At 38.9% G+C, this 12655-nt stretch overlaps 2 protein-coding genes across 2 annotated transcripts in view; one reads left to right on the forward strand and one right to left on the reverse strand.

The window, feature by feature from the left end:
- The window catches only part of LOC101853990, a gene marked incomplete at its 3' end in the record, with an annotated part of 18179 nt that extends 16025 nt beyond the window's left edge, over positions 1-2154 (reverse strand). Inside the window, 2 exon segments of the mRNA XM_013090321.2 lie at positions 316-528; positions 2011-2154. Of these exon segments, the coding sequence (XP_012945775.1) occupies positions 316-528; positions 2011-2043 (246 nt within the window).
- Positions 2155-10567: 8413 nt separating this feature from the next.
- LOC106013754 overlaps positions 10568-12655 on the forward strand; it is a gene marked incomplete at its 3' end in the record, with an annotated part of 15427 nt that continues 13339 nt past the window's right edge. Inside the window, 1 exon segment of the mRNA XM_013090317.1 lies at positions 10568-10781.

Consider the following 12655-nt stretch of genomic DNA (forward strand, 5'->3'; position numbering starts at 1 on the left):
GGGATATGCGCTATACAAATGCTATCTATTATCATTATTATTATTTTAAAAATATTTTCTAAAAAAATATGACACGTGAATAACAATAATTTTGGAGTAAAAAGCTTTTCTGAGGAAGAATCAGGAGTCTAATTTTTCATAAATCCATGGAAACATTTTATTTCTGACAGCTGTAACAGAGTTCAGGACTGATCCGACTTCTCTTGACTTAAATATGTAAAACTAAGACTTGACTTTTCGATCCCAACCTTCCCTGAAAGTCCAGCCCTCAAAAACAAACAGTCCAACAAAACAATATACATGAAAATGTCAAACCTCTTGAGACTTTCCGACTGGTACCATTGTGAGAATTGAGTTGTCAGCAATCTGATAATCGTCAAAGGTGAAAGCATCACGGAGAATCTGACCCTTGTGGCGGAGGCGAAATGTGTGATCATCTTTGCCAAGCTCGTACAAAGTGTGAAGTAACTGGGCTCGAACTCGTGCCACAGAGTCTCCAGGCTGAGCTGTTGTGACAAATGTTTTGTGCTGAAGAAGAAACATAAATAACCATAAAATATAATCACTGTTACTAAACTATATAATATATCAGAAAAAAATAATACAGTTTGAGAAAGGACTTGACTTGTTGGCACACTTAAATTTGACTACTCACTTGGGCACATGCTTTAAGAGGCATGTATTTTGAGAGTTATGAATATATTCAAGTAGCATCATGTAAAGAAATTTATCAGAGCCCTTAACATGTAAAAAAGCATATAAGTAAACCTTCATATTTTTTTCTGAATAGATTTTACCGCATCCTAATATAGGCCTTGCTTTTTAAATTAGGCCCCTGGTCGGGCCTATAGAAAAATAAAAAATTGACACAATATCAGGCTGAAGGGCCGCCAGAAAATGAATTTATGGAATAGAGCATTGAGCTAAAGACTAGATGACAACTATATGTTGTCCTATTGACCTCACTTGGCCGTGACAGTTTTTGTGTCAAACTTGTTTTTCCATAGCCATTCCTAGTCTGTAGCCTACCCCAAAGGAAGTGGCTATCCTCACACGGGGTGAGGATAAAAATATGATTGACCTTCTCTCACCCCGGGTGAGACTTGCCAGCGTTGGCTATTCTCACCCAGTGTGAAACAAGACCTGTTTTTCCTAATTTCGGAAAACTGTCTATCGATTTGGATGATCAAATTATTGACAAAAGCAAAGAAAAAATGGCGTTATAGCACAAAAGTAAGCTAATTTGGTCGTCTACAAAAATGCTACGGCTATTTAACTTTTCAAATCAAGCCGAACTACGCCGGTCACCATTTTGGTTTGCCAGAAAGTTCTCGCAAGTTCTCCTCCACCTCTCTCCCTCTCTCCGTCTCTTTCTGAATACTGTCTCGGTGTGGACGATCAAATTGACAAAAACAAAGATAAAAAATGATGTTATAACACAAAATTAAATTAATTGGTCGTCTACAAAGATGCTACGGCTATTTAACTTTTTGAATCAAGCCGAACTACGCGGACGCCATTTTGTTTTGCGAGGAAGTTCTCGCGCTACTCCTCTCTCTCCTCCGGACCCTACCCCCCCCTCTCTCTTGTACTTTAACTCACTGCCTACAGAAAAAATTGCACGCTTTCAACACAAGGGCGCTTGAACGTTTGTTCATGGTGAACGCTATCACTGGTTGGCCTAGGCTGTCACAGTGAACGCACACCGGGTGAGAATAGCCAAAAGGCCTGCATGCGCTATTCTCAGGGTGAGAATAGAGGTGGCCTACCCCAAAAGAAAACAAATGTACGTGCTTCCTAATTTCTAAAAATCTACAGCACAAAATAAGACTAACATATAGTCTAACTGTCGAGAGAACTAAAGGGAAAGATCGGGGGCAGGGGCAAAATCTATAGGCCTACTGGGGTCCCCAGGTCGGGTGATTTAATTTGAGTGAGGAAGTAGATGATAGATCACACTAATAATTAGTACAGGGAAACCAAATGGAGCCCCCATAGCTGTAAACGTACCGGGAACGCTTTATTCTTCACGTAGATAATCATGTTGAAAAGTTAGGAGAATAAAAAGCTAGGATATATAGATGTGCATGTGCTCGTAGCAACTCTAGCTAGCAAAGAAATATTCAGCTCCACAGCACACAGTCCGCCATGTTGTTGACATAAATACCAAGGTAAAGAACAAGCTATTACTTTGCCAGTTTTTCTTGCGCGTGAAAGCAACCATTTTATGCAGACCCAACGTGTGAGACAGTTGGATTTTAGTGCTTGGATGTATTAACAATAAAAACAAACATTTATTTGTCATTGAGCATATGAATTAAAATCCCATATAGACTTGAAGCCAAGTTTTTGTCAATATAAGTAAATAATCTAAAAAGGAGATAACTCTGTCTTCAGACCACATCTACGTTACAGCCTATCTGATTTAACAAAGTTGTGCCTGCCCCATGCAACACACATTGTGAACTATTAAACTATTCTCTGTTATAATATTCCCATTCCTTTGATCTATTACGATTCTCTCCTTTTCATTTTACACATATTCTTCATTAATGGTTGAATACGGTAGTAGGCTTACATAATGTTACAACATGGATTTCCATGACGTAGGCCTATAATTGTATCCTGTCTGAATGAAAGAAATATATACGACATCCTAATCATATGATCATGGTGATGGTAGGTGACTTTGACAAGAGAAAATATTGAAAACATTTGAGACATGTTGATAATAATTAAGCTACAACTTCCATTCCCAACATCGAATTATATAATCTTGATATACAGACAAGTTGCCAAGCAGGCATATTGACATGAGCTACCTTGTTTATTATGCTTCTCCTGTCCCATTGCCACATTGGTTATCATCAATATTACGGTTTTCTTCTTCTTCTTCTTCTTCTTCTTCTTCTTCTTCTTCTTCTTCTTCTTCTTCTTCTTGTTTTTCTTCTTCTTCTTCTTCTTCTTCTTTTTCTTCTTCTTCTTCTTCTTTTTCTTCTTCTTCTTCTTCTTCTTCTTTTTTATGATTATTATAATTTATTTTATGATTATTGTTCTTATGATGATGATTTTATGCCTTATAACTCCAATTAAGGTTGAAGTCTTCAACTTTTTTTCGTTTTGTTCTTATCGTATAAATACAACAATATTATGAACTACAGCTTGCTTACAGCAAAATCCATGATGATGATGATTTGTGTAAATCACTATATATTATGATGAAAATTTTCTTAAATAGCTCTTGCTTAGTCGCGTAAAAAAGCACTTCAATAATATGCATATTTTTTAATGTGCGTCTGCAACTGCTCGTATGGGATGGGTCATGATTATTTATTTATTTATTTATTTATTTATTTATTTATTTATTTATTAAATTTCATTAACTCTTTTTATTGCTGGTAGCTTTCACACGGTTGCCCAAGTTGGTTTCTGTCGGTGTTTGTTATTTTTATTGATGCGGTGAGAGCAAAGATTATCCTCGACTCGTGTGGAGAATCTTTGGTGAGAGGATATTCTATGCAAGGGACTGAACCAAAATGAGAGGTACGCATTTTGCCAACAACTAGTTACATCCCGTGAAATGACCCCGGCATCTGTAAAAATAATTCTAACTGAACTCTTACAAGTCGTAAGTCTATTCCCCGCTTTGTCGCAACAACAAATGTGTTATGTTTACCTAATCATATTCAGTATAAAAATAAAGGTTTCAAAATATGATAAGTATGAATTGATATACCAACTACAATTCTTAGAAAAGAAGAATTACATTTATGTAATTGTTTAGTAAGGTATAATGAGAACACAGTTGTGCAGTAAAGCAGATGGTATGGTTTTTGTTTGTTTGTTTGTTTGTTTTTATTTTGCTTTTATTTTATTTTGTTTTTATTTTATTTTATTAAAATTTATTTTGGGGTGAATTTTTTTTCTTTTTTTTTAATTAAAAAAAAAAACCAACATCATCTTAGTTAGCATTTCTAAGAGTTATTGATTATTGTCTGTTTGCGTAGGCGACATTGATTTCTAAGCCTCCACTTTGTTTGCGGTAGGTCTGACCTGAGACTTAGTTATGAAATAACAATAATATATAATATTTATATAGCGCATTTCCAAAAAAAGTAGCTCAATGCGCTTTACATTTACCCATTTTTCAAAAACCTTTCTTACTGCTTCCTTTCTTCTCATGCAATATACATTAATGCACACACACACACACACACACACACACACACACACACACACACACACACACACACACACACACACACACACACACACACACACACACACACACACACACACACACACACACACACACACAGACTATTTTCATATCACACATAGGAACAGAACAACTATAATGAAAGATAACGTTAAAAGCTTATGAAGGATAGGCCTGTAGGAACAGAAAATGTCTTTTGAAGCTATCGAGTGTTTTTATTTGTCTAAGTTTCATTGGTAATCTGTTCCACATAAAAGGACCAAGATATGAGAAAGATCTCCCTCCATAATATGATTTGTATGATTTTACAGGTGCCACAAGTAGGGTGTTATCGTTTGATGATCTTAGGTTTCTCCCTGGTTTATATATACTGATAAGTTCTTGTAGATATAAAAGAGCAGTTTTATTTACACATTTGAAACACATGACGCATATTTTAAATATCATTCTTTCTTTTACAGGGAGCCAATGCAGTTATTTTAATAATGGAGTGACATGGTCTCATTTTTTAGACCTTGTTATCAGTCTAGCGGCATTGTTTTGAATTACTTGTAAACGATTCAAAATATTTGTTGTTCAGACCTGCTAGGAGTGAGTTACAATAGTCTAATCTAGATAGGATAAGAGATGTTAACAGTGTTTTTGTGGTCTCTTTGTATTGGGGTTTACAATTTTAAGCATAAGGCCTACTATACTGTATACTGTTATACGCCTTCAGGCAAGGGCTTTGAGTCCCACGAAAGAGATTAGTTGTGAAATCAAATGCAAAGTTATGTCAGAGATCCAGTTTTCTCTACTGAGCTACGCAACGTCAGAAAATTAATGAACTTTTCGGTCACACATTAGAGCACAGATGCTTCTTTGTTTCGATCATTCCGAGCATGTTTCTCAAGCTTATGTCCGGATTATGAGATAAGCCTTTGGTGTTTCCGCGCGCGGGCGTACTCGGTAGGGATAAATATTTCATTTGGGAGACAGATCAAGATCTAGGCGAGAGCAGTAAGTGAGGCAGCTCTGGGAGACCTCTGAAGGTGTTAGCGACAAGAAGAATGGGCATTAAGGTCTTGTTTTGACAGAGATTAACCATTGAGAGACAAAACGAGTAATATATTAGTTGCAGTAAAGAGTGCTGACCTCTTTTCTTTTTCTTTAATGCGATGAGATATTTCCTGTCGTTTATGGGCATTTCCCATATCCTCAAAAGTCACAGACTTATTAGCTCACACGTTTTTTCCATTAAAAAAAATTATTTCTCCTTTCCTGCACCCCTTTCCCCACAAAAAACAGCCCCAAAACAGCCCCCCCCCCCCCCAAAAAACAACAACAACCAAACAACAACAACAAAATAACAACAACCAACAAACAAACAAACAAACAAAAACCAACAACAACAATAACAAAAAAAACAACAACAAACAAACAAAGTAAAGAACAAACCAAAAAAAAAAAAGAAAGAAAGAAAAGACCTAACCAAACAAACAAAACCATGCATGCATAATATGCCCGACTCGCCACTGTCACATCTTTTCTCCCGACACATTCCAACAACTGTTTCTGTTTGATTTCAAAGTTTATTTCAACGTTGTAGGATCAATAAATGAGGCGGAACTGCTTTAAAAAAATATAATTTCTTTCTTTTTTTTTCCAATTCTAATATCGAAATTAACATTTTTCTTCATGTCCCTCTTTCTGCCCTCCTTTTGAGGAGTTTTACAAACCAGTCTATTCTTTGATGATGTTGAGCCAATCTTTCCTTTGCCGTCTTCTTATTCGATTACCTTAAACAGTAGCGAAAGGGGCTCTCGTGGCCTAGAGGTTAAGGTGTTCGCCTCAAATTCAAAGATCCCGGGTTCGAATTCGGGTAGTGACCAAAACATTTTCTGCTCTAAAATTGTCTCCTTTCACCTCTGCTCTTGCTATCTAGCAATGTTCTGTCGTCTGCTTTCGTGTCCACTTTCTGCCCCACCCCCTCACCTTTTTTGCCCCCTCCTCTGGGCTCCTGACTCTTTTGCAGCCTTTCTACTACTATTCCTTTGCTCCTTCTTACTGCTGTCTTTCAGCCACACCCCTGATCTTCTGGTGGGAAAGATCTACACCTAGCCTTCTTGGACAAGGGCGAAAAATCTCGGAGGGCCCGTGTTCAAGTTGTGCACGTTAAAGATCCCTTGGTGGTCTAAAATGGATAAAAGTAGACTTTGGCCGCCACCGGGGCAAAATACAAAATTTCCCACATACTGAAAAATGTGTCCCGCGCGACCATATGACCTTATGTAGTTGCAAGCGCCGTAAACACTTACCAAGCAAACAAAAACAGCAGAGGAGATGACTCCGACAGCAGCCTACCCTTCATAATAGTTTTGCAAGGCTTCCATGTCGGGTAGCGTGCCCAAACAAGGCATTAAGCTTTCTCGTTTTTACCCAAACCTAACTAGTAGTGGTCCTTTTGGTTCAACTTTATTTTCAGTTGTTATCTGCCATCAATAATCCTCTTCTATTTTCTACTATAACTAGTTAACTAGTAATCTTCTTAAATTTTTAATCTCAAAGGATTTGACCTTTCTTTCGGTTTCAACTATAATAATATTATTAGGTAGTGTTTGGGCTTCGTGGCTACAGAAAGATGGAAAGGGCAAGTGAAGGATTTGTACAGCCTGAATCTGATCTGGAAGCAGATCCTGGTGTTGTTCCCGATTTTGTAGTTTTGGACATGGCAGCTGTTGCTGATATTTTTCTGGCCCTAACTTTATATGACGATATTCCATCTTTTATTAATAACGAACCAAGATTTAAATATTCGAATTCATAAACTTCAGCAAACAAGAAGAGTAAAATAACAACACAACAACAAAAATAGCAACAACTACAGTAAATTATCACTTACTTCTTGGATTTAGCCCCTATAGTGCCCCCGCCCCACACACTAACGCACACACATAATAATATATAAACTCGCGCATGAAAAAGGTCACTAGTGTCAGTGAACTGTTATGCACAACTTGCTTTAAGTGAATTTTACATAATTTTACCGTATCATCGACAAGCTACGTCGAACCTTTCTAGCTGAACCAACCTGTTCAGTGTTGAATAATAAATTCCCACAGCAAGACAAGGACACAGTACACTCCCCTCCCTTTCACCCTCCAACCAACCGATCTACCCTTTTCTCCTTTTTGTTTCTTCCCAGAAACCGAACTCTAGTCCTTGGTATGCGAGACGAAGAGCCTTCTTAAACTATTTGATAAAAGAAAATAATTCGTTAAGTTACGAACCATTAATTGCTATGATGATATCTTTTTAAATAAAGAAAATTTGAGCAATTTCAGTTCGGAACCTACTTTAATAATTTCTACACCACCCATTTTCTGTGGGGTCACATACAATTGTGAGTCGTCGAGACGTCGGGTATAAGTTGTTACCCTTTGAATTTATTATAAAACTGGCTAGGCCTCCTTTCGTTGAAAGGAATGATCGGTGCATTAACATCAACTGAAAGTCATTGGCCTACTATATTTACACTCCACTGGAATGGAGCAATAAATCCTGAGAGATGCAAAAAAATTGGAAGGGTTGGATATAGTGATGTATAGATCTAGATTTATTCTCTATTCCGCTTTCGTGGTTGTACACTCCAGAATTTCAGAACTGCACACGGCTAATGAACGGAAACCTCACTTATTTACAATGGCGTCTTAGAAGATGGACTTTCCCAAGATTAGATCTAAACGAAACTAATGAAAAACTGAAAACTAAACTACAGTGACTTCAGGCTCCTCAATAGAACTGTGCACTCTTTATATGATTCTGGACCACAATTAATTTTGCCAACTTCGAAAGTTAAGTGGTTCCGAAGTTTTAGGCGGCCAAAGTGACGAACTTTCACAAGTATAATATGTATAGATATAAGAATGGGAGAGGGGAAAACGGGGAAAGGGAGGAGGGGTGTATGGGCGGGGGGTGGAGGGGGGGGGGATGGCAGGCTCAAATTGATCTTTACCCTCTTTGGCTCTTCAGAGCAGCTGAGTGTCGTGTCCTGATTGCTGGCCGGCAACGTGATCTGTTTTGTAAACGAGAACAACGTCCTCTTTTGAAACAAAGCTACTTTTATAAAACTATTCGAACTATCAAGTATCTCTTTCAGTAATCACAAAGGATTTATGAGACTTCCAGTCCTTCTTTTCCTACAGCGGAAACGAGTCGTCAGACCACATTATCGTTGAAAGGGCTAGTTAAGATCTTATTAGAATCGTTTTCCGAAGCGGCAACCCATTGTGGAGGGGGAAAGGGGTTGGTTTAGACAGTCTTGGACAGTGTCATTACACACTGTAATATTAAAAGTACGGGGTGTGGGTTGGGGGGGGGGGGGTAGATGACTGTCTGTAATGGAGATTGTCTTAAACGTATGATCATAGTTGAGAGTCTACTCTTTATCCCCGCCCCACTGTCACATGTATTCTTATTTATTTATACTCGCACCAAAAGTTACAATTTGGAAAAACAAATATGGAGTTCAACTGTACTCAAGAAAATGGTAGTATGAAGTTGGAAGGACACAAACCCAAGATTGAAAGCTAAGGCTAGATGATGCTTCACTCTCCTAAAACAAAACCAAAAACAAAAACAAAAACAAAAACAAAAACAAAAACCCATCCAAAACATAAAAAAGGAAAAAAAGGAAAGTACTTGACAAAGCACACGTTAGGTTGTAGATGTCTCCACCAGCGCCGATAAAGGTAATATTCAGGTTATCTTTTTTTCCTACAGAAGTTCATTTAGGACAAGCTTTGCTTCTCCTCTTTGCGTACAAGATACGCTACTTCCTAAAAACTGTATCAAATTCATGGAATATCAATGATGTGGCTAAGGGCGATTTGAGGGATTTTTTAAAATGTTCGTTTTGATTTATTTTGTTTTTACTTCTTTTCTTTTTTGTTCTGGGTTCCATAAACAAAACCCGAGAATGATCGATCTCGCAATGTATTATGTATAATTATTATATTATTATCTTCTTGGGAAAACTCAGGAAAGCTGAACAAAAAATTAGAGTGAAGACGAGTACATGAAGACTTAGATCTAGTACGGCGTCGTTGGTTTAGTGGTTATCGAAATCTCAATAGTTAGGTCGTAGGTTCGAATTCCGTCAGGAGTGCGTTTCTGTTTCAGTTGCCTACCTTTATTGCAGCCCTTCATTTTTTAAATATATAAATAGAGCTATTACTTCAGCTATAGCTATGTTTGTACTTTATGCCATTTAGTCATGTCACAGCCGTTTGTTTCAATTTGAAATACACTTTGAAAAAGCGAGTATAGGCTATATGGGGTAACAATGGAATGATGGGTATCATCATCATCATTGCCTTTCTCACCCTGGATCAGGATATAGGCCACGAACAAACACCTTCCACCTTTCCCTATCCTGGGCTAGTCGCTTGATGTCACTCCACGTCTTCCCCTGCTTCATACATGGTGGGAACATTCCACGACGCAATCCGGAGAGACTTTTTCGACAGAGAAGGTTTCGGGTCCTTTCGGCTTTGTACGCTGCCCTTCATTGTTACTGCTGTTGCAAAAGCTCCTCCGTCTCCCAAGATGGAAAATATAAGGCGTGTTTGTTCGTTTTTCTATAACTTTCCTTTTTAACTGGGTCGGGTAGTTGGCCCTCCGCAAACTGGCACTTTTCGAGTGGCCAGACCTATGCACCTTTAGTGACCTCTTACGACATGCATTATCACAGCAGGTGTATTCTTCACTCCCCCATAGTAAAACTATGGGACTCCCACCTGCAGGGGCGAATGATGGGTATGCAGTGAGTTAAAGCAATCGTACAAGAAAAGAACGACAGTGGTCCACACGAGCACGTGGAAGAATTAAGGCAGCAGTCCTGAATATCTTACTTGTGACTAATGCTGTTTTTCGCGACTGAGGTCGTCAAGTGTACCCAGCTAGCTATTCACACTCGCTGTGTTGAGGGAACGTCTATCCCTTTCTCGAACTCCGATGTCTTCACCGAGAAGACAGTCAGGTGGGGGGCTGTGTTGAAATAGCCTTAATCGGGCCATGAATTTTATTGTTTAATCCCCCCCCCTCCCCCAGAAAAAATCTCTAGACCCAAAAGCTGAACGTTCTTTTTAATAAACCAAACCAAACCAAACAAAACACGTCTAAACAGAAATAGACATGGGAAGGAGCAAACAAACAAACAAACACGACTACGGAGCTATTCGAAAGAGAGGGAAACAGAAGAAAAAAAACTCGGCAAAAAACGTATTAGCGGAGGAATGTGCCGAGAGCGAGAAAGACCTCACTAAACGGAAGTGACGTCAGGTTTTATTCCCTTTTTCGCCTCCGGGGCTGAACCCAGCGCTACGAAGCCGCACAAATTCCGGGGTCACCAGCACAGGAATTCAGAGGAGAAATCTCCCACGAGTGGCGGGCCGGCACGAAGTCCAGTCCGTCTCCGTCTCTGGACGATCTTGTAGGGCTTCGCTGCCTTCCGGCTACCGCTCCCATCTCTCCCCGTGTACTCCAAGCTCAGCGGCGTGGCCCCAGCTCAGAATAAGACTTGGTGCGACACGTTAAGTTTGCTCATCTCTAGTCTAGTCTAGTCTAGTCTAGTATCGCTACCTTAAAATTACAACGTTCTATCTGCTCAGTAGATATCTACTTATTTTTGAGAAATCTGACGTCAAAGATGTTGGGTTTCGCAACATGTCAAGCTTTTTCGAATGCATTTCTTTGAATTATCTTGATGACGGCGCCGAATAATCTTACGGTTTTGACAGAGCAGCAGACAGAAAATCAAAATTTGGTTTTTACCTCATGGTCATAGTAACCCAAAGGGCCAGAAATGCCTCTCAGAACTTTGTAATTCTAAGTGTAGCAGCAGCACACGTCGTGTTCGATTATGTCCTTTTGGTCAAATATTATATTCTAGCCATTGGGGGTAAACTCAAAGACTTGTGTTACAATAACCTAGACCCTGCTCTCTGACGTGTTTCTGGTTTACTGTGGAGCACACCATTTTGGAGCCGAATGACGTGCAAGGGGCAGAGGTACCCCAAGCAGATAGCTTTAGCGAGACTGATGCTTTGCCATTCGTTTTGGGTGTTGTTGTTTGCTCCCGTAGTGTGCACGCTTTGCAACGAAGTTTTGATTAGCAGTTGAGGGCGAAAAGCCTCATTCATGGTAGTACACGGTTTAGATTATTATAATTCAAAGTGTACGGTTACACAATTTAAAAAAAATTGTAATGAATTTGAACTAATTTTGGTGTGTCAATTGGACCTCGAAGCCCACAGGCTTCTATTTCAAATTAATTAAGTCAAGGTAACCCAAATTTTCTCGGTTGCCGTGAGTGTTTTGTATGCCTCCTTTGACACAATTTAGATCATTCAGGAGGCGGGATTTGACCCTATCTGTCAGAGTCAACCCCGGCTGAGAGGGGATCGATAACCCGAGAGAAAGACAGAGATATTCGATAAACATTCTCCCCACTCGGTCACGAACTCAGGTCTTGCGAGTGACACCGAAAGCGCCCAGCCGTTACATCACAGTATCATAGACGCCGATATAGAGAAAGGAGACAACTTTAAGTCGCTACATTCGAATTACAAAGCTCTATATTATTATGCTGGGTACCTAGTTTTGATAATTTTGACGTCAAAGAATTTGAGTTTCACATCATGTCAAGCTTTTTCAAATGCAGGTCTTTGCATATCTTGATAACTACTCAGAATAATCTTACGATTTTGATATAATAGATAGATAATTCTGAGGTAGCGAAGTGTCTACGCATTCCTCATGCACTTTCAAAATGTGTTGTTAGTAGATCCTTGACTTTCCGACCTAAATTAAGATGATTTTAAGGCTTTCCTTGCCATGTGACCCTAAATGGCAGTAGACAAAATGACGGAAAGACAAAGAACATTAATCGACTGCTTTTGTCTATTTTTATCGTGCAGTGTTATATAACAATCTTTTTAGCGTGGGTATGTCCTGTTGAAACAACCATAATCGTTTACAAAACCACATTGTGCAGAGACTAGTAACATAATATAAGTCTACCAAGGACGCTTTTTCTAGTCCCCATTCTTCAGCTCTAACATGAACGGCTTTACTCTCGTTCTTTTTTTTTTTCTTTTCTTTTTTTTTCTCTTTTTTTCGTTGTCATAAAAAGGTCTTCCTTAATGCTGATCTAGGAAACCTGCTCAAACTCAAAGCAATCATTTTCACACTTTCACATTCGATGAATAGCGAAGAATTGTTTTTGATGGTGAGTGTTTATGTGCGTGAGAGTGTGGGAGAAAGAGTGTTGGTATGTGTGTGTATGTGTATGCTTGTGTGTGTATGCTTGTGTGTGTATGCTTATGTGTGTGTGTGTGTGTGTGTGTGTATGTGTGTGTGTATGTGCGTGCGAGTGTGTGTGTGTGTGTGTGTGTG

Source organism: Aplysia californica, unplaced genomic scaffold (assembly GCF_000002075.1).
Source record: "Aplysia californica isolate F4 #8 unplaced genomic scaffold, AplCal3.0 scaffold01220, whole genome shotgun sequence".
Lineage (NCBI taxonomy): Eukaryota > Metazoa > Mollusca > Gastropoda > Aplysiida > Aplysiidae > Aplysia > Aplysia californica.